General features: G+C 44.4%; 1 protein-coding gene across 1 annotated transcript in view; it reads right to left on the minus strand.

The window, feature by feature from the left end:
* Positions 1-7,833: 7,833 nt before the first annotated feature.
* The window catches only part of FAM135B (family with sequence similarity 135 member B), a gene marked incomplete at both ends in the record, with an annotated part of 167,716 nt that continues 147,603 nt past the window's right edge, over positions 7,834-27,946 (minus strand). The window contains 8 exons of the mRNA XM_081258770.1: positions 7,834-8,039; positions 8,294-8,407; positions 10,009-10,119; positions 14,987-15,138; positions 16,415-16,512; positions 17,539-17,630; positions 21,115-21,281; positions 23,179-25,171. Of these exons, the coding sequence (XP_081114896.1) occupies positions 7,834-8,039; positions 8,294-8,407; positions 10,009-10,119; positions 14,987-15,138; positions 16,415-16,512; positions 17,539-17,630; positions 21,115-21,281; positions 23,179-25,171 (2,933 nt within the window). The remainder of the gene's footprint in view (positions 8,040-8,293; positions 8,408-10,008; positions 10,120-14,986; positions 15,139-16,414; positions 16,513-17,538; positions 17,631-21,114; positions 21,282-23,178; positions 25,172-27,946) is intronic.

The following is a 27,946-nucleotide window of genomic DNA, read 5'->3' on the forward strand; positions in this document are numbered from 1 at the left end:
TTCACAGTGGCATCAAGCTATACATTCAGGTTCTTTTTCAGAGAAAGGGACCATGTTGAAGACACTACCTCTCTTTACCTTCTACAAGGTAGGAGGTCACATTTGAAAACTAAACTAAAACAGAATAGAACAAAATAAATTCCAGAGCCCTACACTGTATGATTGATAAACAAAAGCCACAGGTTAGTTCTCTTGGTCGAGCCTGAATGTGATAATGTTTACGGACACAATTAGTGGACCATTTATTTGCTTGATAATCTACTTTTATCTATTAATTTGAAAATAAGTAGAAAGATTAACCACAGAGCATCCAAAGACTTTGTACTGCAGAGAGATAATATGCCATTCAGGAGGTGGCACTTCTTGACACATTGAGCTGTAATATGTACCACGGAGCTTCTCCTTTTGCAAATTTCCTAACTTGACACTGACCTGGGGATGGCGTCAGTGTCACCAAGGAAGCTTTGAGGTCCTGCTTGAGTGGCACAGCTGAGATCATTGCAGCATCTCATCAGGGCTGGTTTCCTCCTTCCAGACCCTGATGGGATGCTGGAACCCCAATATCAGGAGTTTGACTTGTTCTAAGAGGCGCCAGGATGATAATGTTTCCCATCTGCTCTCTTGCCTTATTTTATCTATATGGACATTCTTCTATTTATGTGGATGTCCACTCCCCCCACGGCCCCCCAGATTATACATTTTTGTATGGCAGGGTCTCATCTGATGAACTTCTGTAGCCACCAGTGCTTAGCACAGAACTCGGCACAGAATAAATAAACACTGTTTAAAAAGAAATGCATTCAGTTGTAAGTTATAGGAAAATTATGAATGAAGGTAAAAATCACAGACTTTGATATTGTTACACACAAGCAAGACAGTATGTGGGGCACAGTGGGGTGCTCTCTTTTAAGAAAAAAAAATGTTTTAAAAACAAGCAAAAGATATATGCATAGGTTATCAGATGTACCTGGCTTATTATTAAACTTCCTTGGAGCAAGAAGAATGAAGCAGGATATTTTGCCATGTGCAATAAGTTTGGACTAAAAGACATTTCAGCCCAAGTGCTAAAAGTCTTTTCAGTTTGATGCAATAAAAAGATACTGAATGACATTTACAGAATTAACACTTCCAAACACCTTAAATGGGATGTAATATTGTTCTCAATTGTGTGTCAGGTTTCAGCCCTTCCTCTCAACTTAACAATGACTTACATTATACCCTGAGCAGGAAAATAGTTTTACTACATAGATCCTCCAATCATGCACAGAACTGAGCTGGAAAACTCCAGTTTGGAGGCTCCTGGAATCACAACAAAATGTTCTGACTTCTGGAAGGTTAAGCCCAAAGTTTCAAACACAGTGATCTCCCTCAAGCCATTGTGTATGAATGTAAAAATGTACTGAGTTATTATAAAGAAAATTCCTTAGAGCTAACTTTTGCTATAAAATATTTCTGAGCTATTCCCCCAATTTTAAAATGCTTACTTGACACCGGTACTGTTCCAGACACTCTGCTTACCTCTTTCTAATCCAGATCCCCCCCAACTACCTTTCAAAGGAGACATTTTAAAGCCTGTTTTATAGATGAGGAAACTTGACCCCAGCCCCTGACTTGAAAGCATGCCCCAGAGACATAGTAGTTCTTCCCATTACAGAAAACTGCCATGATGACGTCTTGTCTCATGAAACTACTTTCCTCCTGCAAATTCAGAAGCTTAGAGGGTAAACGTGAGCGAATGTCAAACCCTTTCTTTATGGGAATCAGTTACTGTGTATTGAATGAGACGCTAGAGAAGAAAATGCAAGCTTCCAAAGAACCAGCCCTCTTTGGTACTAACTTACTGAACCTTAACTCTGTGCCAGGCCATGGGATACACTGATAAATTAGACATGGTTCCTGCTCTAAGGAGGACATGTGTGGGTAACCCCCCAGAACACAGGAATGAGATAGGAGTGGGTTCATGGAACCATGAGACAACTGAGCTCTGAGGGCAAGACCTGGAACTCAGATTCATCCTGAAGCGGGAATCTACAATCCGTGAACCACTGAGGGCAAGTTCACAACCGAGAGTACAAGGAATTGAATCCCAGATGAGTATGACCAGCCCTTCCAATGTGGGGAGAGCAGAAAGAGACAGGAGGTGTAGATGGAAGGCATGGTCTGGGGCAGCTTTGGAAGGAAAGGCATTGTGGTCTAGGGAAAAGTGGTTTCGGGCTAGTAGGAGAAAGAAGAACTTGAGACATAGGGACTGAGAAACACAGATGATTAACCAAGAGGCAACAGGCCAGCCAATCCCAATCACCCCACTATGCTTAGGGACAGTGCTTTATAAAACCACCGTTGTCACTGAATGATGTCTTCCTTTGCCGTCTAATTTATAGGCTTTGTAGGTGCCTTGTACAGGAATATGTTACGAGAGAAAGCTCATAAGATTACAGTTTAGGAGATGAAGACTTGAACCCTGGCGTCGATGTTCACAGACCTGTGACTTTCGCAATTTATTAACTTCTCTGGGTTGGAGGAATTGTAGCAGGAAGGATAAAATGGAGGCACAGGGCTCAAATCTTGACTCCACTATGGCTAAGCTGTGTGACCTTCGTCAAGTTACTTGACTTCCACCAACATCATCTATATATTGTGAGTTTTAGAGATTAAATGAAATCATACACGCACAAGACTTAGCAAACCAAAGTTGAGCATTGTATGTTATTTCCATTCCTTTGCTCCTTCCCCTGTTAAAAATAAGATAAATGAGGGCCCAGGTTGGTTTTACCTCTAAAAAATCTCTGAATCTGTGTTGAGTCCTGAAGTTTTGGGTTTGAGGATTATGTCTTACAGCCATATAATCCTAATCACATCTATGAAATGAAGACACACACTTTCTCCACTTTATAATTTAGTTGTGAAAAGATCAACTGTAGGTAAATAACCTGGTTTAGATATAAACAGAGCATGACCATCCATAGTTTACATCTGTTCTAGAAGCCCAGTTCTGTATAGTAAGGACATTCCTTTGTGTTACAGAAGGCACTGGGGTCCTTTTCCCTAAAATTAAAACCGGTTTTTAGAATTCGACACACTGAATAGTAAGGTGCATTGTTACCATTCAACATGAAAAGAAGCACACTGGGAGGATTTCAGCTTTTCTTTTCTAGATTATCCATAGAGCTGTCTATTGCGACATCTCTAGCATTATGTGTAGTAGGAAAGAGGTACCATGGAAAATAAAGCTTTAAAAAAAAGGTAAAAGAGGAAGGGACACAGAAAGACTCAGGAAGGCACCTTGAAGGTTTAGAAAAATCTTCATGGGGGCAGCTCTTTATCTAAAAGAAGAAAGCATGTATGTCTGTGTGTACTATTGCCTGTAACGTCACCACAGCACTCTCTTACTTTGTCATACATAGGTGAAGATCCACGTGGTTGGTGTTGGTCGTGTAGGTTGGAAGGACATAGCCCAGGATGCTAAATATCAGACAGAGTCTGAATGAAACAACCTATTGTTCCTCTTCCAATTCTGAGATTTCATGATTTTAATTTAAAAACCAACAGCTAGGGCTTCCCTGGTGGCGCAGTGGTTGAGAGTCCGCCTGCAGATGCAGTGGACGCGGGTTCGTGCCCCAGTCCGGGAAGATCCCACATGCCGCGGAGCGGCTGGGCCCGTGAGCCATGGCCGCTGAGCCTGTGCGTCCGGAGCCTGTGCTCCGCAGCGGGAGAGGCCACAACAGTGAGAGGCCCGTGTACTGCAAAAACAAACAAACAAAACAAAACGAAACTAACAGCTAAAAATAAAACACTAAGTTTTATGGTTGTCCCAGATCCTTTCAGTGTTTAGAAATATATGCTGTATCTTAATATCTCAATATCTCTACAGTCTAGTACAATACCCAACACAAAATAGATTTTCATTAAAACATGGAAAGAAAAAGTGAATGAAAAAAATAGGAGAAAAAAAAAACCGATCCAGCTGTTAGCACTTGGTGCTTGGTTCTATAAATTAAAGAATGACATCATCCTTCCTAAAGATAGTGGGATGGACACCTTGCAAGAATGGGGTAAGAAAGCACCATTCCTCTATGTGTTCATTGCCATGACCACTCTTCTTTTGTATACAACCTGTGCCTCTGTACATGGCAGCCCTGGTTATTGCCAGTGCTTAGAAGTAAACTCTGTGAAATCAAAGCAAACAGCATGGCCAAAACAAACAAAAAAAAGACAACAATTATCAATTACATTTGGGGGCCTAAGAGCGTGCTTTCAATTCAATAACCCTGGAGAGAGATGTGATGACAGGGGCGAACCTTGGTCTCCCACGGGACCCTCATTACCGAGCAGAAATTTTCCTACTAGTGTTAACAATGGAAATGTCCTCCTGATGGGAGAAGAACATCCCCGCAGGGTGGCTGACTTCTCACACCTCCTTTCTGTCACTCTCGTAAATGCCCAAACTGATTCTCCATCTGCCTGTCCAGTGCACAAAAGGCTCCCAGCTCTCTCTCACCTTCAACCTTTCACTTAGTCTGATCCCTCCCTGAGAGTCCCCACAACCCACCTTTCACCCAGCCAACTCTTCTTCAGCCTTGTGTCTGGGTTTAGATATCAAGTCTTCCAGGAGGCCCTTCCGGACTGCACGCCACGCCACATCTGCAGCATAGGTTGGATGTCCCTCCTCTGGGCCCCCATCAGATCCCTGCCGCCTCCATGGTGCCCACCTGCTCTAACTTCCCATTTGACTGGCTGTGTTCCTTGCTAAACCATGAACTACTGAATCTTACCAATACATTTCCAGCACACAGTAAGCCCTTGATATGTATTTGTTGAATGAATGAATGAATTGATGAACGTGCATTTGGTGGCAACAGGCTGTGCAAGGTAAGCGTCTCATTTTCCAGGTCTCCCTTTCAAAGCCTCATTCCCAGCTTTCTCCAGGCAATGAAGACTGGACTTCTAGAATCACCTTCATCCTGCCTGGGCCTCATCAAAGCCCTCATTACATCATGTTGAAATAACAAGACCGGATCTTCCTCATGCTCTTTGAGAGCTGGGACTCTGCATTTGACCCTGTGCTCTCACCTGGCACAGATGCAAGTGGCTCAGTCAATACCTGTGGACTCTAGAAACTAACAGGAATCTATTCTGTCCACCTTCTCCCCAGGTGCACAACACTTCAGCTGATTTCAACCTGCCATGGAGGTATTTACTTTGCCCCAAGGTCACTTTAGATTTACATCTGCTTCTCTGGGTGTATCTGGCACATGAACAACAAATTCCAGCTCATCTCAATATTACTCATTTTTACTTCTAGCTAGTTCTGAGAAACTTAACAAATCATCAAAACAAAACAACAGAAAGTCTGCTGAGGATAAAGACCTATTATTATCTTGGCAGGCATTTTGTTATAATTTTATAGTCAATAATAGGATGTCCCCGTTTTACATTTTAGGTATATATTTTTATGTGTGTATATATATATATATATATATATATATATACATATATATATATACACATTATATATCTATACTTCAATAGAAAGAGACATAAAAAAGCCTTTTCAAATGAGGCATGACACGCAACACTGGACACTCTTATTTACAATATAGAGATGTACTTTCTGCACAATTACAATAGATGCTCAGAGGCCAGAGAGGGTTTACAAAGACAGCAGAGCACCCCTATAAAAGAGAGGTGCACCATGCAGCTGGACGTTTATTGCCATTAGTTCTATGTCCAGACAGCATACTCAAGTTAAAAATGGCATCTGGTTATTGGAAAAGACGATGATCATTGATTCACCCTGGCTCCATAACCGCTGGCTGTACGGTCTTTCAAATGACCAGGGAATGACAAACTTTGCTGATGGGCATTGGGAACACAAAAATGAAACGCTCACCGGAGGGGCAGGGCTCCTCATTAGGCCAAAATGGAGAAGCTGCTACAAACGTATGGTCCTGCACTGAGCTTGGGCACTTATCTGGACCAAGAAACACAACATCACAGGCTGCATTGCAGGAAGCATATTCCCTCTGGGTTATAGAGCAGACTGGTCTTGTTCACAAGTAACCAGAGTCTATGCGCATCGGGAACCTGGAAAAGTACCGAGTGGGAGAGTGACCAGAGGACTTACTGATCCCATACGTGTTAAGACCAAGATACAATGAAAGTTTGAAGAAGACCCACAGAAACCCTACATCCATTGTGTGGGAGTCTGTCTTTCAACTCCCTCCCCACCTTTTCCTTTCTTAAGGAATGCATAAGTCTGCTCTCCTGCAAAGCTGTCCACCTGGACTTGATCCCCATGGTCTACTTTGTTTTCCAAAGTCACATTGCTAATATGCAAGGAACTAAAATTCTCAGATGAGTCTAGAATCACTTGGCTTATTACCATGGCATTGGTGGTCATCACCAAGGTTCGGGTCCAGGGGCTGGGACCACGAATCTGGTCCTAGATGAGTTTCCACATTTTTAGAAGCAAATTTTGCAGAAGCAGGAGTTTTTGCCTCTGGAAGATCGGTCTCCCATGTTAGTTATCCCTATGGTCCTGGGTCATGCATTCCTTCCGTACAACTGATTCTCTAGTCTTCCTTTAACTCACAGAGTGTAGTCAGTCTTTGGGACCATATTAAACACCCTGGTAATTTTCCAAACTTCCCCTCAAGTCACTTACCAATAACAATTTAAGGTGAGTCCTCGATCTGGCGGTTGTTCTCATCTCTGATCTCACGTTTGTCCCTGTTGTCTCTTGGTTTGTATCAGTGGTGACCTTTCCTAGCCCTTTATTTTCCTAAGGCAAGAAGACATTTCTAGTGAAAGATAACCAGCACCCTTCTTAGAGCTCCCCTGAGGTTTTAAATCCAGCACTCCTCCAGTTAGATGTCTTTCCCCTTCCATGGAGAGGAGAAGCAGCTGGCCGTATGAATAGTTTTAATTTTTTGCAAGTGCATCAAATGCTAACATAGCATTTCTTTGGAAGTATATCAGCAGGAGCTTCACACATGTGCATTCAACTCAGTGCCCCCTTCTGCTAGGTTTAGTCTCAGTCAATTTTCCCTACCACAGACAGAGATTTCAGCAATCATGAAAGTAATGTGCGGACCAAGGCTACACATAGAAAAAATCTGGAGAAGTAGGTGGAGCAGCCAGTTCACCAGTTACTTTTTCTCTGCAACAAACCTGCATTTACTGATAGCATCACCTGCCTCTCCCCATACCTCAAATCACCCCACCCACTGCTGTTATGAAATAAAATTGGTGTTTACAAAGCATTCCTTTGTCCCTTGTTGAGAAAACATGAGGAGAGAATGAGAATATGGGCATCACGTGGTCTTGAACAAGTGGCACATTTGAATCTATTAAGGATTGTATTTACACAGATATGTTCCACTTCTGCACAGAGGTTAACCTGAGTTCTGAAATGCTTGTGTGTATCAAAAATGATAAAGCTATGAACTAGTCACACACCGAACAAATCTAGTTACGTTGGAGTGATCTCTCTGTGAGCCAGTGGTAGTTAAGCAAGTGGGCTCACCAACTCCAAGTATTGTGTTTCCTTATTTTCTTGGAATTTTCCTAGAAAGCATCTTGAACGAGACTCCAGGTGGCTAGACAGGTTCGGGCAAAGTCTGTTGTCTTTTACACTATTGGTTCAGCTTTCCCACATCTCCAAAATGGAAGCACCTCGAATGTCTGGTCCTACCCCACCCTCCATCCCTCAGCGCCTTCCTCTCTGAGCTCCAGCCTGGAATGACAGAGGTCTGTAAAAGGATGTCTCAGCCAGAGCTCTTACGGATCTTCAACGTTTCTGGTGAGCTCTCCAAGGCCGCTCCCTCGAAGCCGCTACTTGAAGTAGTTGAGTCCTGCGACCAAGAAGAACTTCTCCAGGAAGAGCTCGGAGTCCAGTACAGCGATGTGAGCTGCTCGGCCAATCAGGGTGTTGGCAGTGCTGGGCAAGGCATGGAACACGTTGTGTCGAATCAAAGTGCAGTCCTTGGCGTCCACCAGAGGGCGGAGAAGGTTGTCGATCATCTCCGCGAAAACGGGTCCTGCAAGGAGGGAAGACGGATAGGAGATGGGGGCAGAACTCAGCAGCAGAATCTAGAGAAAAATGCTGGGTGTGTGTCGGGGCTGCTAGTCCTGAGCAGAACAGCTGATGTGCCCTAGTGGGTACAGCACCTTCATGATTTCCTTCTGCTTTTAAATCAGAAAGTCACTGAAACAAAGGAGGAGGAGAAGGAGGAGAATAGGGAAGAAAAGAAAAGAGAAAAGAAAAGAAAAAAGGAAAAGGAATGTGGCTCACCTGTGTGTCTGTCTTTGAGGGCAGTTTTACACATCTCGATCCTGGCTGAATGAAATGGCACATAGCGGTCTTGGGGAGAAGCAACCAGCACAACATTTTTAAAATACTGCAGACCTGCAATAAGCCAGATGGGTGCTTTTTACCCAGGTAGTTTCATCTTAGTCTCTGCTTTGCATACATTTTACAAACTTGCCCCAGAGAGAGGAAAAGGGAGAAGACACCAGACACACTGGCTGAGTCACTGCATAAGGACCTTCTGGTCTGGGAGGTTGAAAGAGGGAAGGTGATGGCTTTGTCCTCATCAGCCACGGAAGTTAAGGAGACACATAGCTCACTACTCTGAACAGTGAGAGATAAACAACACGGAAGTAACAGAAATGCCCTTCTGGGCTGGGAATACTGGGGAGTCCATGAGGAAGTAAATCTAGTATTTTGCTCGTCGTCAACCCCATGGCTCCCTTCGTTCCAGCCTCGGTCATGTCACCTGCTTGAGGAAATCAACCTCTGACCTCATGTCCCTGCAGGTAGCTTCACCTCCCTGGAATCAGCCTCACACTGAGGCAGAGGGATCTTTGAAATTAAGCATCACAGCCTATTCTTTCAGTCCCCAGAGCCCATCAGGGATCTCCAGGTGCTGCAGTGCTCCGCCCAGGTCCTCCACCGGCCTGCTCTCAGCCCAGGGACCCTGCGGGGGACGCCTTCACTGACGTGAGTCTTCTCATCCAAGATCACAGCCCAAGACCATAATACACTGGGGACTGGCTGGACTCAGTGACCGGCAGATACGGGGCAGGGGGTATAAAGACCAGCCCTTTGCCCTCCGTCAGGATACCTCTGTAGGGCCAGCCCAGCTCCCAAGCTCCCAGAGGGTGGGGCCCGCTGAGATGTCTGAGGCGACCACGTTGTGGTCCAACTGCCCTGCCCTGCTGCCCAAGCCTCCTTCCTCACTTCCCCATGGGGGGATAACCCTCAACATAGCACACAGAGACACACGTGGGTAAGGAACTTGACCAAGGTTATCATCAGCCCAGGGCTATGCTGGACTCACATTCGAGGAGACAGAGATATCATCAGAGTCAGTGTTTATAAATTAATGGAAGATTGTGGACCATGAGGCAGACCCTGGACCAGGCCGGCTTGCTCAGCAGGACTGAGCGGGACAGTCGGGCAGCCTCTCTGCTCTCTCCACGGACACGAGGTCACTGCTGTGCTCTGTTCACTCCCATGGCAGGTAGGATCTTCGACATCTATGTGTGCTTCCTCATTACGGAGTGCAGGTGAAGGTGTGATCTCAGGCCTGCGAGAGGGACCCCCATCTCCCCTTGCACTGCCAACAGAAATGGACAGTGTCCACCTGCCCTTTTTGTAGGTGGATCTGCACCTGGCTGAAAGAGCTGGGAGTTGGCACATAGACCTTGGGGCCTATGCAGTTAGAACATTAAAGGCTTGGTGGGCAGTGGTGGTTACAGCTCTGCTGTAGAGATGACACCGCACACACATCCTCAGGCCATGGGGGGAGACGGTCCAGGGGCAGCTGAGTTCTTGGGTAGCTGTTGGCCTCTCCATGAGTTGAGGAGACTGTGTAACAATGCAGCTCATGATGACATCCTTCTGTGAGTGAGTCAAAGTAGCCTTGACTCTAATTTGGGTCTCAGGAGTTGGCTCTCCGTCTCTCACTCATCGCGGCCTCGGGGTCATGCAGGGGATCCACTCACCTGTTTTTTGGCTTAGCTGGTAAAGGAAACATTTGCGCAGATCAGCATTATCCCTGAAGGTCAGCTGCAAAAGGGACCCGGATTTCTTCAATTTCTGCATGAGCCACAAGCCTAGAAAGATGAAAACAAAGCAAAACCCACATCAAACACATCAAACAAAAAGAAAGCAAAAAAGAATGGGGGAAAGCTTAACATTAAACTGTGATTTGTTAGCTAACTTAAAAATGAGAGCGTGCTAGGCAATTTAACAAATCCTTGGGAAGTCAGAGGGACATTTGTATTCTTATGTACTGGTAGCGGGGATAGAAAATCTTATGAGACAGGCTTCAGGAGTCATGAAACTATCCAAACCCTTTGATTTTTCAGTCCCCTTCTATGAATCTAGCCTAAGGAAACTGTCCTAAGTACCGAAAGAAAGTATATAAGAATGCTCCTTACAGATCCATTTAGAATATCAAAAAGCCAAATTCAACCTATTTCGAAGTCTACCCATTTACTATGGTTATGCTGACACTAACATGGATGAGTATGAGTATTATGTCACAAGCACAAAGAAATGAATTTGATAAAAATGCAAGGAAGATGGTGGTGTGGGAAGACGGAGAGTTAGCATCTCCCCACAACTAGGGCACCTGTCGGCTGCTGGTGGGGGACTCTGACCCCCAAGGAGACGGAAGGAACCCTAGAGTGAACCAGTAGGACGTAAGGGGACCTAGTGGGGAGGAGAAGTGGAGGCCAGACAAGATCAGCGCTGCTGAGTCCAGGGAGATCAGGAGAGGCAGGCAGGAGGGACTCTCCGGGAAGAGCGGGAGAGGAGCAGAGGGCGATCGCCTGGTCCACTGGGGCCGGGGAGCCTGCTGAGCTCCCAGGCCGATCCCCTGCCCTCCCAACCCCCTCTCAGCTGCATGGGTCCTTGGGGGCAAAGGAGGGAGGCCAGGGAGATCAGGAGAGGCAGGTGGGAGGGGCCCTCCCTACCCATGCCCCAAGAAGCAGGAGAGGAAAGGAAGGTGTTTGCCCCACCCACTCGAGCCCAGGAAGCCTGCTAGGCTCCCAGGTGAGGTCCCCTGTCCTCTGACACCAGGGTTGGGGGCACACCTGGACCCCTTCTGTTCCTTGAGCATAAGCCCCACCCCCCACAGCCCCCAGGGCCTTTTCCAGCCCTGTTGGTCCTGAGCATTGGCCCCACCCTTACTTAGGCCCCGCCCTCCACAGCCAAGGCCTTTACCCCCCACCCTTTTTTCCTTTCCTTCCTCCTCTTTTTTACTATTGTGGTACTGATGTACCTTCCCATTGTTGATTCATCTATATTTTTATTTTTACATTCCTTCTGACATATCTGTTAGTTTCCTGGTCTAATTTTATTTTTTACTTTGGTTTTTTTTGGGTTTTTTGCCACCCAACGTGGCTTGCGGGATCTTGATTCACAAGCCCGGGGTCGGGGGGAAGCTCCTGTGGTGGGAGCTCCGAGTCTGAACCATGGGACTAACAGAGAACCTCAGACCCCAGGGAATATTCATTGGAGTGAGGTCTCACAGAGTTCCTCATCTCAGCACCAAGACCCAGCTCTACCCAATAGCCTACAAACTCCAATGTTGGAAGCCTCAGGCCAAACAACCAGTAAAACAGGAATACAATCCCACTCATAAAAAAAAAAAAAATGAGATGGCAAAAAAATATGTCACAGATGAAGGAACAAGGTAAAAACCTGCAAGACCAAATAAATGAAGAGCAAATATGCGATCTACCTGAAAAAGAATTCAGAGTAATGATAGTAAAGATGATCCAGAATCTCGGAAATAGAATGGAAGCACGATTGAGAGAATACAAGAAATGTTTAACAAAGATCTAGAAGAACTAAAGAACAAACAAACAGAGATGAACAACACAATAACTGAAATGAAAAACATACTAAAAGAAATCAGTAACAGAATAACGGAGTCAGAAGAAGGAATAAGTGAGCTGGAAGACAAAATGGTGGAAATAACTGCCGAGGAGCAGAATAAAGAAAAAAGAATGAAAAGTATTGAAGACAATCTCAGAGACTTCTGGAATAACACACCAACATTCTAATTATAGGGGTCCCAGAAGAAGAAGAGAAAAAGAAAGGGTCTGAGAAAATATTTGAAGGGATTATAGTGGAAAAATTCCCTAACATGGGAAAGGAAATAGTCACCCAAGTGCAGGAAGCACAGAGAGTCCCATACAGGATAAACCCTAGGAGAATCACACCAAGACACATATTAATCAAACTAACAAAAATTAAATTCAAAGAAAAAATATTAAAAGCAGCAAGGGAAAAACAAAAAATAACATACAAAGGAATCCCCATAAAGTTATCAGCTGATCTTTCAGTGGAAACTCTGCAGGACAGAAGGGAGTGGCGAGATATACTTAAAGTGATGAAAGAGAAAAATCTACAACCAAGATTACTCTACCCAGCAAGGATCTCATTCAGATTCAATGGAGAAGTCAAAAGCTTTTCAGACAAACAAAAGCTAAGAGAATGCAGCACCACCAAACCAACTTTACTAAAAATGCTAAAGAAACTTCTCTAAGTGGGAAACACAAGAGAAGAAAAAGACCCACAAAAACAAACCCAAAACAATTAAGAAAATGGCAATAGGAACATACATATCGATAATAACCTTGAATGTAAATGGATTAAATGCTCCAACCAAAAGACACAGACTGGCTGAATGCATACAAAAACGAGACCCATATATATGCTGGCTACCGAATGTAAAATAGTTGGCTGGTGGGAAGCAGCAGCATAGCACAGGGAGATCTGCTCAGTGCTTTGCGATGACCTAGAGGGGTGGGATAAGGAGGGTGGGAGGGAGGCTCAAGAGGGAGGGGATATGGGGACATGTGTATGCATATGGCTGATCTGCTTTGTTGTGCAACAGAAGCTAACACTGTATTGTGAAGCAATTACACTCCAATAAAGATCTATTAAAAAATGCAAGGAAATAAACAAGACACGGGGTCTATATATATTATGATTACTGCCATGTAAATGTGCATGCATGCAAAGATAAGGAGAGTGAACCATACAAAATCACTCTAGCTATGCTAGATTGGAAGGATTATTGGTAATGTCTCATTTTTCAACTCTTTATAGTGTTGCAAAATTACTTTATTGTTGTGAAAAAATGTGGTTCAAATCATTTGTTTCTGTTCAAAAATGGCTTCCTTGGTTTGTGAGGAAAGACAGCTTGACAGGGGAAAGGACTTCCATTTGTTATGTATCGTGTGTCAGATAACTGTTTCCAATTGATGTCCTACAATAACAAAAAGCAAACAAATCTGACCCACCTCCTGTGAGGAAAACAAGCAGCCCAGTCTGCCCTGAGTGCCGGTCAGGTATAGGGGAGCAGTGGCAGAGCTGGGAGATAGGCATGGAGGGGAAGCTTATTGGGGTGACCCCCAATAACACAAAATGGATTTGGGCAGTCAGGAACTACTGAACTCCTTGTTAGGAATATAATTTAATAAACTGTTCATGATTATACAAACCCCAGTGACCTATAATACTTGGGCTGTCTCCGTCAAATCATGTCACTTCCACAGATGCCGCCCCATTAGTCGTATCTATATGGTCTACAGGGTAACTCTAGCACCACCACGTCACACAAGGCTCTTCATCATCACCAGGCTCTTGCTGAGACTGCCATGGTCATTCTGCATCTGCAGGTTGCCCTGTGTTTCTGTCACAGAGAACCACCTGTGGTTTCCTGATTACATCGAGCTCTAGGTTATTAAATACACTATTTCTTCTCCACAGAAAACTCGTCTTACCATTCGCTGTCTTGGAAATTCTGCTCATCTTCCAAGATTCATGGGGTCTCACTGCTTCACCCTCCATGATGTCCCTCCCTTACAACAGAGGAAACTGTGAGAGCCTTGGAGCTGTGGCTGTGTGGTCATCCCAGGAAAAAGCTTTGAATCCGGCTATAGGTCACCTTCTATACATGATAACTCCTTTTTTCCTTCTCCTGTTTAATCCTCAACAATTCTATGGCACACACATTCACACCCACATGCACACCCCCATATATGTATATATATAATGTACATGTTTATAGACATATATAAACACATACACACACATATACAGACATATATAAAATATATATTTACAGATAGGCATATGTATATATATACATACACACACATCATGCATGTATCCATACTTATATACAAACATATACACATTAGCTTCATTTTACCAATAAGGAAACTAAGTAGCACAGAGATGAAATGTCTTGGTCAGAGTCTTCCTCGAGTGCCTGGGTTAGAACTTAACCGTAAGCTTGTCATGGAAGTGACATGATTCAAAGCCCACTGCTATAGGCTGAATGTTTGTTTCCCCAAAATCCATATGCTGAAAACTAAACTCCTCCATGTGATGGTATTTGAAGGTGTGGTCTTTGGAAGGTGATTAGGTCATGAGGATTGGACCCTCGTGAATGGGATTAGTGACCTTATAAAAGAGACCCCAGGGGCTCCCTTGACCTTCCTACCATGTGAGCACACAGTGTGAAGACGGCCGTCTGTGAACCAGGAAGCGGGACCTCACCCGATACCAAATTTGCCAGTGCTTTGATCTTGGGCTTTCCAGCCTCCAGAAGCGTGAGAAATAAATGTCTGTTATTTATAAATCCCTGCTTACCCAGTCTATGACAATTTGTTACAACAGCTTGAATGCACAGACACCCACGCTCTCTCTTCCCCACCACTATTTATTTTTATTCACAGAAAACTGAAGCAGAAGAGACCTTGTGAAACATCTTGTCTAATCTCATTCAGCTCACAAACAAAATAACATCTTTCTGAGCCCAGGTCTCCTTCCACCATCTCACGCTTTGAAGAGGTTCCAAAGCCACAGGTTCCATCAAGAAGAGCGTCTGTCTCTGGTTCCCCCTCCCCTGGGTCCTGGATGAACTTTGAGGAATGATGAGGCTGGGGAGAGTCTTACCTGTACTGACCAGGGTGCTGTTGTTGTACAGGGTCCCCAGGTGCGGCCCGGACAGCGACAGGAAGGTGTGGAGTTTGTTGAGGTAATACCGGAACCGGGGCCGCGTTAGGACTGATCGGATGATGATGTTGCCCAGAGAATGGCCAATGAAGCTGTTGAGAGACAGAAGGGGTCCACGTGAGTGACAGCAGGAGGCTGGCTGCCAGGAAAGTGCTGCACCAGGAGCACCAAGGGGTTAGCCACCCTCCTCCTCCCATGGGATTTAGGGGAACAAGCAGGGAGAAGGGGGGCCGCTAATTCATCCCCATCGGGTTTCTAAACGCTGGCCACATGAAGCCCGAGGTGGGGCCTTTGTGAATGGAAGCTCTGAGCCCAGTGTGGTCAGAAGAGAAGTGTGGGCATCTTGGTGTCATTAGAGCACCCTCCTCCCCCCAGTTCTGGTCTCTACGCCTCCCTCAGTGCACCTGGGGGTTCTTTCTGAAATTCACATTGGAGCATTGAACCCTCCCGGTCATTCACAGGGTAAAATCCCAGCTCCTTAGTCTGGCTTACGAGGCCATTCATGTCCCGACTTCTGCCTGCCTCTCCAATTTTACTCATCCCTTGTTCACTCAGTATAGTTAGTGAGTTGCCTGCTTTCAGCCCACAGCACATGCTGTGCTCCAGCTGCACTGCTGCTCAAAGGTCTATGGATTCGACACATCATCACTTTCAAATTAAATGATTATTTATCAAAACCCTATTATATTATATATTATATTGGCTCCCTAGCTCTTCTGGTGTGCGTCCTTTTATTTTTACCTAACTCTGTAGGCCTCTGAAACCTCATCTGTTGAATAAAGAAGTGGTATCTTAGAGGCCTAAATGGGGTCATGGATGTTGAGGACTCACCACTATGTCCACATCTGCAAGTGCCCAAGAAACACAAGCTACTGACTTTCACCTTAACCATCTCAATATTTACACCAAGTTGCCTGTTACAGTGGAAGAACACACTTAGCACTGATTGAAACCCTTTTATGGGGCAGGCGATGCATCCCCTCAGGGCTGGTCCCACTTAACAGATGGGGAAACCGAGGCTCAGAGATGTAGAAAGCTTGTAAAAGGTTATGTGGTAGAATCGGGACACAAACTTGTGAGTGTTAGAAGAACGAGAATTTAAAACCTAGGATATTTGTTTAAGTCCAATTCTCCTTCTACTGAGCTACACGGTGTTTATTCTCCTGCACACCTGCTATGACAGATATGGGTGTGTCAAGCAGCCCTGGTACCCACTTCCGTTAGGAAAGTAATCTACCCCCCTTAAAGGTCCCAAGTTAACTTATCCCAGACCAGTATACAGACGGCATCATGCTGAACTTGTACACAGCAAACACGTAAAAATGGCACCCCTCCCCCCAGCATTAACTACCTGTGGTTTCCTTTTACCTAATTCGCGATATGGAGAGGTTGTACAGCTGGATGTGCTGAATGATTTCATCCAGTAACCGATCGGTCATGGTATCAAAATCTGCAAACGTGTCCATCTGGAAGGAGAGAGAGGGAACGGGTATTGGGGAGGGCGTGGTGCCAGGCCGGGCCCCACGCACAAGCCCATCTTCCTCCTCCACTAAACACCACTGTGCGTCCTGGGGGTATGCCCACTCCTGACATTAGGGTGCAAATCCATATTCAACAATCAGAAAAGGAGCCCCCGATTGGGGGTCTCCAGGTCAGGCTGTGGGTTCCCTCTTTGTGAGGCGACAATGGTGCCAACACTTCACAGAACGGTTGGGAAAAGTAAATGAAGACACAGACGCCAACTGCTCAGTGCATCGTAGATGCTCAAAGCGATCCTCTTTCCTCCTCCTCACATTTATACCCCATGCACCCAAGTGCATGCCTTGTATAGAGCAGGTGTCAAAGAAAAGGCAACAGGACGGACCACTAAGAGAGGAGGAATGAGACTGTCCCTTCCAGTGTTTGCTTGTTGATTATTCTCTGTACGAGTCCCATTGTCAGTGGTCATGGGCCCTTTAGATCAGGAGTGCTACACCTCCAAAGAATACTCAGCCTCATCCATCTCAAGTCCCATGGACTGGGACTCAGTAACAACATTCCACCCAGCCCCACCTCTTAGCCATGGAATCTCTCAGTTCTCATCTACCTTGACATCCCCTTAAGGCTCCAGACCTGAAATGGCAAAGGCCCCCTAGTTTACCTCTGACTATGAAAAGGTCATAATCCAGCTCCATTGGTTACATAGATGCCAGTGACAAACTCCTTCCCCAGTACAGACCCACGGATGCCCAATCATTTATGCTCTGAGCTGTCACTCAACCTATGACCTGTGAGGTCAAAAGGCCCAGTCACCTGACTCTCATGTTCCCCCTTCTTACTATTTCTTCCTCCCAAAAGAAAATGAGCTCTCCAGACCTTCCAAGTGCCTGGCCAGTGTTCCTTGGTAAATCCCCTCCCATCCGTGTGGCCATAAACCATCACGGTGACTTTAGGAGGCTCATCTAAGACACGAATCAGGGATTCTTTCGGTTCTGACGCTTTTGTTGTCATACCTGATTCTTTTCAGACATTAGGAAGTCCAGTTTTCCTCCAGGGAGCCCCAGTTCTATGAAAGTCTTTACCAGACGGAGGTCTGCACTGTTCCCTAAAAACGACAGATAACCCCACCACGGATCCACAATTAATCATACAACAGCCGACACACAAGGGATTTATTTCTTACTCCTTTCCGGTCCGCCTCCCATTTCCCGCTTTTTCAATAAGTTGATAATAAAAACAACTAAACATGTCCAATCCACAGGTCCCCGTGCTGCCCCCTCCTCCTGTCCACACAGGGTCAGGGCCTTTCTGGTAGTCCTCCCTCAGTGGGATCATTCCCTGATCTATAAATATGTGGCTTGTGAACATTCTGTACACAGGAACGGTCGAAGGCACGCCGCCTCTCCCTTCTTTGACAGCCAATTCTGTTTACTCAGGACATTCTGCAAGTGGTGTCACTTAATGATGACACACTGATGAGGCACAATGTGATATCTACAAGTCCCCTCTCAAGTCGCTTCCTTAATACAAGGACTAGTTCTGCCATTTACAGGTTGTCAGCAAGTAAGTCCCTCAAACAGGGGCACAGTTATGTACGACAGAGTAAGAATCACCCTTGGGAACCAGAGTCAGCAAGGGCAAGCTCCATGGGTACCATCTGCCAGAGTGACCATCAGGGCAGAGGAAGAAGAGCTTGAGGACTTGAGGCTCTGCTGCCAATAGAAAAGACACAAAGAACACACAGAATGCATCCCTGAAGTGAAAGTCATGTGGAAAATAGTTCTGATATAAGAGAATAAGCTTCATGTTCAAGTATGGTTAGGGGTAAATTTCATGCAGGCCATGGGGTTCAGTGGTAGCTTAATGAATGTTTTAATCTATTCCTCAAAGGGATCCCTCCAGAGTTGAAAGTCCGAAGCTGCTTATGTGGCTATATAGGTGACCTACTTTACCATGTGACCATCCTTTCAAAGCAGCTGGGAAACGAGAAGTGATATCGTTGACTACCAATTTTATACCCTTCTTTATGAAACCACCAAGTGATTCAAAGGAGGATGAAAATGACACACAGAATATGGGAGAACTAAAGATGTTTGACAGACTCCTCCTAATTTTCAAGGATGACCCAATAGAAGGGTGACCCACGACAATGGCCCATCAGAGCACATGCTCACACATGCAGGGCTACAGTTATAAAATACTCCCATTCTTTTAGAAAATGTTTCTATTTTGTACTAAGTTAAATTTTGTTCATTCCTTTCATTTCTGACAGTAAAAGTTTGCTCTTTGGTCCTGCTCTTGTTTAAAGCTACCTAATGGCATTCTAGGTCGTGGCCTTAATAAACATGTATCAAGTGTTTCTGTTTAGCAGAAGGAGTCTAAGGAAGAGATGACAATGGGCCCCCCTCCTTCAGCTGTTGAGCAACAGAAAACTTTCTGCAACTTAAAACTTTTTCAAAAAATATGATTTGATAATGTGTTCCACTGAGGACACTTACAAGAATACAAATCTTGGGCTCTGGGCACAATATGAAGAGTTGGGCAAATATCCATAACCATTACCAATTTCTTCAGTTCTCTGTTCATATCATTATAGCCTTGTAAGTGGAATGTAACCAATGGATCCTGTAAAACTCTGCAAAGTTTAAACATATGGACGTTGAACTAGAGAAATCACCTTCAAAAGAAACGTGGGCTTTGTTATTGGTTGTCTTTTTTGATGATTTTATGCCCAAGTGACAATGTTGTGATTGGCGGCTCCGTTTTCTGACACAGCACAAATACTGGAGAAGCTGGCCTATCTTTATAGCATCCCTCTTCTCCCACTTGCAGGATGGAGTCTGTGGCCTGACCAGATTTCTTATTTTCACAAAGAGATTGAGAGGCTTATCTCATTTTAATTTAATATCAGATAAGTAAGAGATGCACACGGGTCATGCAAGGCCATAGATCCTGTGTTAAAAATACACAAGCTGAGTGAGAACGTTATTCTTTGTCTTTCTGGAAGTCCTTCTGATTGGAAGCCCCAGTTAAAAACAAGCATGTTTTCAACAGCTTAATACTTTTGCAAAGAGAAAGTGAGTGTCAAGCTCAAAAACGTCTTCCGACAATGGCACATGTCAAACTTCAGCAAACTTATTTTGTTTATATTAATTATTTTTAGTATTACTCTTTGTGTGTAGCGCGTGAGTCTAGTATTTAATTTGTGGTGTGATTTGAAGTTTATTTTTTTAATAAATAAACTCAAAAAGTATGCCCATTTCAGTACAAATTTTGAAATTATAGTACAAGGTACATGGGTAGAGTAAATTAGGGGAAGGGAATGTGTGAACAGGTGAAATTTACGAAGCACTGAAGTCAGTGCAGAGAGAGGAAAGCTCACCCGAAAGAAAACCCAGTGTTGAGAAAGACACAGTGGTGTGAAATGGTCCCTGTCCATGGAGATGGGAGTGAATTGGTGCAGCTGGAAGAGGGAAGAGCAGAAAGAGCAGGAAATGAGAATGAGGAGGATCAGACATAAAGAATATTTTATGCTGGGAATTTTCTAAGCTTTCTAAAATAGGAGTTCATTTTATTTTATTTTCTGAGAGCTAAAAAGAGCTTCCATTCCAGTGATGGAATGGCCAGACCTAGTAAGATTTTAAGAAGATGACTCAGGGATGTGGATGGAGGTTCGGGTTGGGGGAGAGATGAGCTTGTTGGTAAAAGGCAAAATGAAACCATGGGCTCTGGAGCCTGACAGATGGGTTTTAATCTTGACTCAACCATATTAGCTGTGGGACCTCATACAAGTTACTTAGCTGCCCTCTTACTCAGTTTCCCCACTTATAAATGGGGGTGATAATAGCAGCTACTCTGCAGGGCTATTGTCAGGATCAACCACATTAATAAATGTTAAGTATCTAGAATGGTCCCTGGCCCCCGGTGAGTGATGTATACATTCTGGCCATCATCATAGTCATCATCATCATCATAGTCGTCATCGTCATCATCATCATCATCATCATCATCATCATCTGGAATGGATGATCTATCACTGGATTCTTTGACACTTCACTAAACAGACCTGTTGACTTAGCGTCCTGGCATGCAATGCATATAGCCAGGAGTTGATGCGGACAGTTAAATGCATGAGCCCCAAGAGTGAGGAAGATTAAGGATATTAACAAGAGCATGTCATAGAAGTGAAGCCCATCACCATTCCCTATTTGATCATCATAAGAAGAATGTGACCACCGGTTTTGCTCCTCATCACCAGTGAAGCCCTAGAGGAGCCCTTTCACTCCTCTGACCCTTAGTTATACATTAGAATCCATATAAAGTGGATGTGATTTATTCATTCCATTCATTCCTTCATTGCATTAATTCATTCATTTGTGTATTTCATTAACTCAACATATTTTTTTGCCAGAGAGATCTTTTCTTTGAGAGCAAAGCCAGGCCATTTTCCTAGATCCAGCATACTTACTAATGTTCCACAGTCACTAATTGAACATTGGTTGAACAAGTCCCTAAGCTAGATTAATTCATAAATATGATAATTTGTCTACAGCACAAAACTTTGAGGAGGAAACCTTTTTAGAACTCACCATCCAGGCCATGGACACAGACTACCAGGTGAATCCCATCTTCCAAATTTTCTTCCTCTTCCTCTGGTGGGAAATACGGTATGTCAGAAGCTAGTACAGATAAGTCACTGTACAGAAATCCATCAATCTTCAGCTCTTTTTTAAATTTTTCTTTGGCCTGATAAAAACTGGAGAATACACTAATTAATCACGAGCCGAGCTGTGTATTCCATGTTGAACAGGAGATGCATTGAGCTGGGATGTAGGAGTGATGGACAACTACAAGGAAGTATCTGCCAAGCAACCAAGGCTGAGTGTGGGACCTCATAGGAGACTCTAATGAAAGAAGGTTTGTTCTGAACAACGAGGCAGAAAAGTGACCCAGGAAAACCAAGGGCTGTATTGATTTGGGTTCTGCAGATGTGGTTCCTGCATTGAATAGAACCTCTAAGGTTCCCTCCAGCTCCAAGGATCCACGCAATCTTTAAGCGATCTTCCGGGAGTGAGAGTTTATTAACCTGCTTCCATCTACTTCTCCAGCATCATCAGCTAGCCTCCAAAAAGAACACATTTCTCATAAAGTCCCTGCATGAATTATGCATCTTGTCTTGACTTCCATGTCTTTGTGCATTTGGGTCTATCTGTCTGAAATTCCTTTCCCACCTGGTTATCCTGTTCTTTGCCTGGTTACCTGACAAGGTGGTTAAGACCACGGACCCAGGAATCAGACTTCCAAAGTCAGAATCTCGGCTTTGACACTGACTAGCTGTGCACCAACTGCTTTAACCTCTCTGCATTCAGTTTCCTCATTTGTAAAAGGGGAATAACACCTGTATCGAATTCATAAAGTTGTCTTTGCCTTGTTGTATTAAGTGATATAATCTATTCAAAATGCTTAGAACAGTACTTGAAACAGATTAAATGTGAAAAAGGAGATGTGATCGATTACCAGCCATATCATCATCACCATCATTATCATCAACATGATGTCTCATATTTTCTCCTTAGCTTAGGTATCATCTCTAAAACGCTTCTCATGGCCACAATCTCTGTTCACACTCACTGCCCCACAGCCAGATTAGGTCCTTCTCTTTCTGATTCAGCTGTGCATACATGAACCATCCCATTTACTCAATTGCCCTCATTTGCTTCTATCATCGCCCTGGCTCCTTGTTAGACTGACAGCACAATTACAACCAGGACAACAGTGGCCAAGCACTGGACAGTGCCTGCTATGCACTGATTAAGCTGATGACATGGGCATATAATAAGTACTTAGTGGTCTTTATAACATGGGATCCAAAGTTTACCTGCCTGTGCAATTTCTTTGGGGGATAACACTAATGTGTAACTGTTTAGCATTTTTTGAACAAGTGAATGAGATGGGATGTTTTGATGAAATGATTCCATACTATACTTAATCAAATACATAGTTTATAGGTGAGGGAGTAATAGGAATACAAACCCAAGACAAGGATAAAGGGATGGATTCTGGCATTTCAAAAGGAACGATAAACTTAAGAACCACACAAAAGGGGCTTAGGAAGAAAATCTGAATTAGTCCTATTCCCAAAAGGCTCTTAAAGAAGTGTGCAAAGACAGAGGTACAATGACACTCATAAGATAGTTGTTCATCATAAGAAAAACTGAAAAAAAACTATTTGGGGTTTATCTCTAAAGGATTTTGTTAACAAAATCATGGTACATTTATACAATGGAATATTACACTAAAATGGTAATGCAAAAATAGATTTATAAACATATAAAGATGTTTCCAATATATTAAGTTGGAAAAAACTTAGAGTTTGTAAAGAATTATCTTACTTTTGCAAATTAATAGTATATACATAGAGATGCACATAGAAAGAAGTATAGATGAAGTATTTGAGAGATGGGCTTATTGATGATATTTTTTACTTCTTTACACTATTCTACATTCCTGACTTGTATGATAAGAATATAACACTTTATTTAAACCAGAAAATAACTGATATCACAATTTTGAAATAGTATGCCTGAAATTGAGAAATATGTGGAAAAATCTAAAAGATGGTGCTGGTATAGGTAAGCCACCAGCAAACCTACCTGAACATCCTTTCACTGACTTCCTCCTCCAACTTGCTGGAATGGTTTGGAACACCCCCAAATGAACCCAAAGGCTGATGAGTGATGGGAAATGGGGTCTGTTTGGAAGAGAATCCAGCCCTGGCAGGGGTCTCCTTGGGCACAGACGAGAAAGGGAGACAGGTGGCAGTGCAAGACATGGATAAGTTGACGACCTCGACAGCTTTCAGGCTGTCCAGAGAGAAGGTCTCTGCAGAGGTCACGTGGGACAGCATGATGGAGGGGCCTGCCTTTGGCTCTTGGTTTCCTGTAGCTTGGGAGTGAGTCACAGTGGAGCACACGGTGCCTGCTTCACGTCCATCCTCTGGGAAGGTGTTAGGTCCTCCACTAAGTGCTGTAGCATCAACGATGCCAGGTGAGCTGCTTCGCTCACCTGTTGAATCCAGGTTGATGATTTCGGCAGCTGATGTACAACTCACTTCAGGCACCTTATGGGGGGTGAAATGCTCAATGTCCAAGACGCTGCTGTTGGAAAGAGCTCTCTTCCCCACATTAGGGTCTTTAGGCATGCGCTTTGGGGTCTCCACGAGTTCTCTAGGAAAAGCTCTGTACCTAGGGGTTTCAAGTGCTGGGATGCGTGGTATTTTTAAACTCAGACCTTTGGTTTCAACCCCTGGAGGGTTATCGGTCCTGCCATCGAGACAACAGGGTCCTTGAGGATCAAGCTGATTCTCTTTACCTTTGGGGATATCTATGTAACCAGGGCCCTGCTGGTTGTCAGCATCTGAAACTACCTCCACAAGGGAACGGTGAACCCCAGCATTACTAAGTTGAAGACGGTGTCCAGAGGGATCCGTGTGCCTGGTGTGCACAGCTGAAGTCTCAGAGAGACCTCCCCCTTGCTGCAGGGAGTCCGCATCTTCAGCAGACTCCTCGGGGCTGCTGATTTGGGGTGCAGAGACAGACTTGGTCAGTTTGGTGAGTGCCAGTTCCCGCTCCTCCTCCTCAAAAGGCAAAGAGCTAATGGAGGTGAGAGAGGCCTGGATCCCGCTTGGCAAGCTCGTATTGCTGTCTGTGTGTCCACCCTCTAAGGAGTTCCTGTGCAGGGCATGTCTTCGAACCAGCTGGTGCAAGACATCCCGGTCACTAGGTAACTCCTGGGCTCTACTTCGAGCCTCGGACCAGGCCACGGAGCTTGGTTCACTCTCGATGCCTGAATCAGAGATGATGGAAGAGGATCTCTTGATGAGCCCAGATAGTACGGACACTTCCTCCTGCTCCTCTGTGTGAGGGTCCTTTGGGGAAGCCTTGACATCCAAGGGATCCCTCAAAGAAGAGTTTAGTGGATCACAGGGCTCCGAGGGGATGAGCTTCAGACTCAGCAGCACCATCTTGCTCCCCTGGTCCGCTCCCTTTCCGAGAGTACTTAACTCATGGAGTGTGGCTTTCTCTGAAGAGATGGCATTGTGATGACTTCCACCTGCTACCCCTTTGCTCAGCTCAGTTCTGTCTAATTCATAGTTATCTCGAGAGCACTCACTCTCGTGCTGGGTACTGGTGACTGCTGTGGGTTCAGCTCTGCAGGGGTTCTTATTGCTAAAATTCACATCAATGTAGGTCAGTGCTGGGGCCTGGTCATCCTCTGGACCAGGACTCCTCCTGGGCAGGTCCTCATCTGTCGGCGGGTGCGTTCCAACATCAGACCTTTGGCCAGTCCGACGTTCATCCTCAGGCAAACCTGTTTTGTTCTGGAATTCACCAATTGTCAGATACACCTGAGATTCCGAGCACACGTCCGTATGACTCGGTGTGGTGACATTCTCATTTGGCCCTGGACACCTAATAACCTCTTCATTAGAGTCCATTTGGGGTGGTTTCATGGTGGGCAAGACAAGGTCTTCCCTCAAAGATGATTTTCTATTTACAATATGGTTCTCCTCTCTGTCGTTTAGATTCAGTATTGCGGGACTTGTTGCTGGAACATCAAAACTAGGGTACACACTCAGAGTATGCCCTACAAAAAGAAAAAAAGAAAGAAACATGTGTTATACTTTAAGAATCTACATTCATGGGGCTTCCCTGGTGGCGCAATGGTTGAGAATCCACCTGCCAATATAGGGGACACAGGTTCGATCCCTGGTCTGGGAAGATCCCACATGCCGCGCAGCAACTAAGCCCATGCGCCACACAACTACTGAGCCTGCACACCGCAACTACTGAAGTCCGCATGCCTAGAGCCCCTGCTCTGCAACAAGAGAGGCGACCGCAATGAGAAGCCCACACACCACAACGAAGAGTAGCCCCTGCTCACCACAACTAGAGAAAGCCTGTGCACAGCAATGAAGACTCAACTCAGCCAAAAAGAAATAAATAAAATAAATACATTTATTAAAAAAAAATCTACATTCACAAATTACCCAAATGCCTGATTATATAATAAAGAGTTTGTCTGGACCTTGTTCCTGCTTCCTGGGAGATATCCTCTAAATTCTTGGAATTTCCCAAGTCAGCTATTTCCCATGTCAGCTATTCATGGTGGATCCTGAGCTAATGATAACGAGGTGACTCATGGTGAGTCCTCTGGTAGTCTGTGCTGAGGAGGTAACTCAGGACGGGGGCTGGCCATGCCAGAAAGACCAACCACGTGACTAGCTGACTGAGGATTTGAACCAGGTGGCATTGGTACAACCTCTGGGGAGGAGAGATGGGCTGCAGATTGAGTTCCTTCATGTGGCCCATGATTCAATCAATCATTATGAAACGCAGTATGAACTCTAGACATGGAGGACTGACTAAGCTTCCCCGGTGGGCAATGCACATTCATATACCAGGAATAGCAGTCCTGGGGGCATAAAAGTTTCATGTTGGGGACCCTTCCAGACCTTGCCCTATGAGTCTATTCTTTTGGCTGGTCTTTATTTGTACCCTTTCTAATAATACTGAAATCATAAGTATATCCCTTTCCTGAGTTCTATGAATTGTTCCAGCAAATTATCAAACCTGAGGGGGTCATGGGAATCCCTGGATTGGTAGCCAGTTGGTCAGAAGTCTGGGAGGCCTGAGAACCCCTGAGCTTGTGGCTGAGTTGTGAAGGAAGGACAATCGTATCAGAGACTGCGCCCTTAACCTGTGAGGTTTGACCTGATACCGGATTATCAGTGTCAGAAATGCATCACACTAATGCAAAAGCTGCCAAAGATTATAATTCTTGATTTACCTTTTACTTAGTAAAAAAAAACATTTTGAATAATTACCACTTACAAATATTAAAACAGTTACCCATCTTGTGTACAGTATTTACAGAGTATAGAGAATGCTTTGGAGCCAGGAGCCCCTGGTTTCCAATCCTGACACTGACACTTGCCAGCTGTGAGACCTCGGACAGTTAGAAAAAAAAATAAGCTTTTTTCCTAGTTGAATACATTTTCTTCTTGGGTGGGCAGGTTCATAGTAACCAGTGGGCCTCACAGCCATAACTCACAGTAGACTTCTGATATGAAATGGACACACGGGGAAGACAGATTTCTGCTTTCTGATGGGAAACACTGCCAAGCTTGAGCTCCATAGCCAGGGCAATTATCGTACACGGCACTCAGACCACAAGAGGCTCCCAGGTCGCTTTGGTCTTTATAGCAGGATGGAGGCGTGCCAAAGTGTGACCTTCTTTTTCTTACTTTTCTTGAGGGTAAACTATTTTTTTCTGTCTCTCATTCTCTCCCCTAGTCTCTTTTCTCTTCTATTTCATTCCCCTCCTCCCCTCCTCCTTCTTTTCTTTATTCTCTTTCTCTCTCTCTCTCCCCCTCCCAATATGCATAATTGGGATAAGTGCCTGTAACACAGCTCTTTTGAGAAAGCTATATGATATATTATTCAATTTCCATATACACCAAACAGAAAAAAGGGGACTGGCCCACACACACAGTCTCAATCCAACGTTCTGAGCTTTTTTTTTTTTCTTTCAATATATATATGTATTTTTTTTTGAGATGGGTGCCAAATGTTATTTATTTATTTATTTGTTTATTTTTTACTTTTATTAGAGTATAGTTCATTTACAACATTGTGTTAGTTTCAGGTGTACAGCAAAGTGACTCAGTTATACATATACATATATCCACTGTTTTATTTTTTTGTTTAGATTCTTTTCCTATATAGGCCATTAGGGAGTCTTGAGATTGTTTTGAGCAGCTGGTTGGCTGCCATCTCTGGAGCTCACACGCAGTCAAGCCGTCATACACGGCATAGACACTAGATGTCAGGGTACAACCGAAAACCGAATAACATCCTTTGTTTGCAACGTTGCAGTCCTTGGAAGTCACCTAGACTTTTTAAAACATCCTACAAATCTCAGATTGCAGAAACTCTGAAATTTAAGTGGCCCCTCCTTTAATTATGGGCACACCAATAGAATGGTTTAAAAAATATTTTGCCAAGAGATGACAAGCAGACATGGGCTTTGGCATTGCAGTGAATTGGCTTTGAATGCTGGCTTTTACAAGCTGTGTCATCTTTGATTAATATTTACCCTCTTTGTGCCTCAGTTTTTCTCTGTTAAATAGGGCTTCTGAGGCTGTTTATAGTGTTAAAGAGATAAAGCTCATAAAACCTCCAGCATAGGGGCTGGCATAGTGTGGTCCTTTAAGGGATCATGGGTCTCTTTCAGGTCTGTCATTTGTAAGAGCTTGCTGTGTTTCCATGAGCAGGGCTGTGCAGGGGACAGGGAACAGACATTCGCTCTACAGTTTGCACTAGGCTCTTTCCAGTTGATGGATCAGTTCATTAACAAACT

Source organism: Mesoplodon bidens (genome assembly GCF_964165515.1).
Source record: "Mesoplodon bidens genome assembly, chromosome: 16".
In the NCBI taxonomy this organism is placed as follows: domain Eukaryota; kingdom Metazoa; phylum Chordata; class Mammalia; order Artiodactyla; family Ziphiidae; genus Mesoplodon; species Mesoplodon bidens.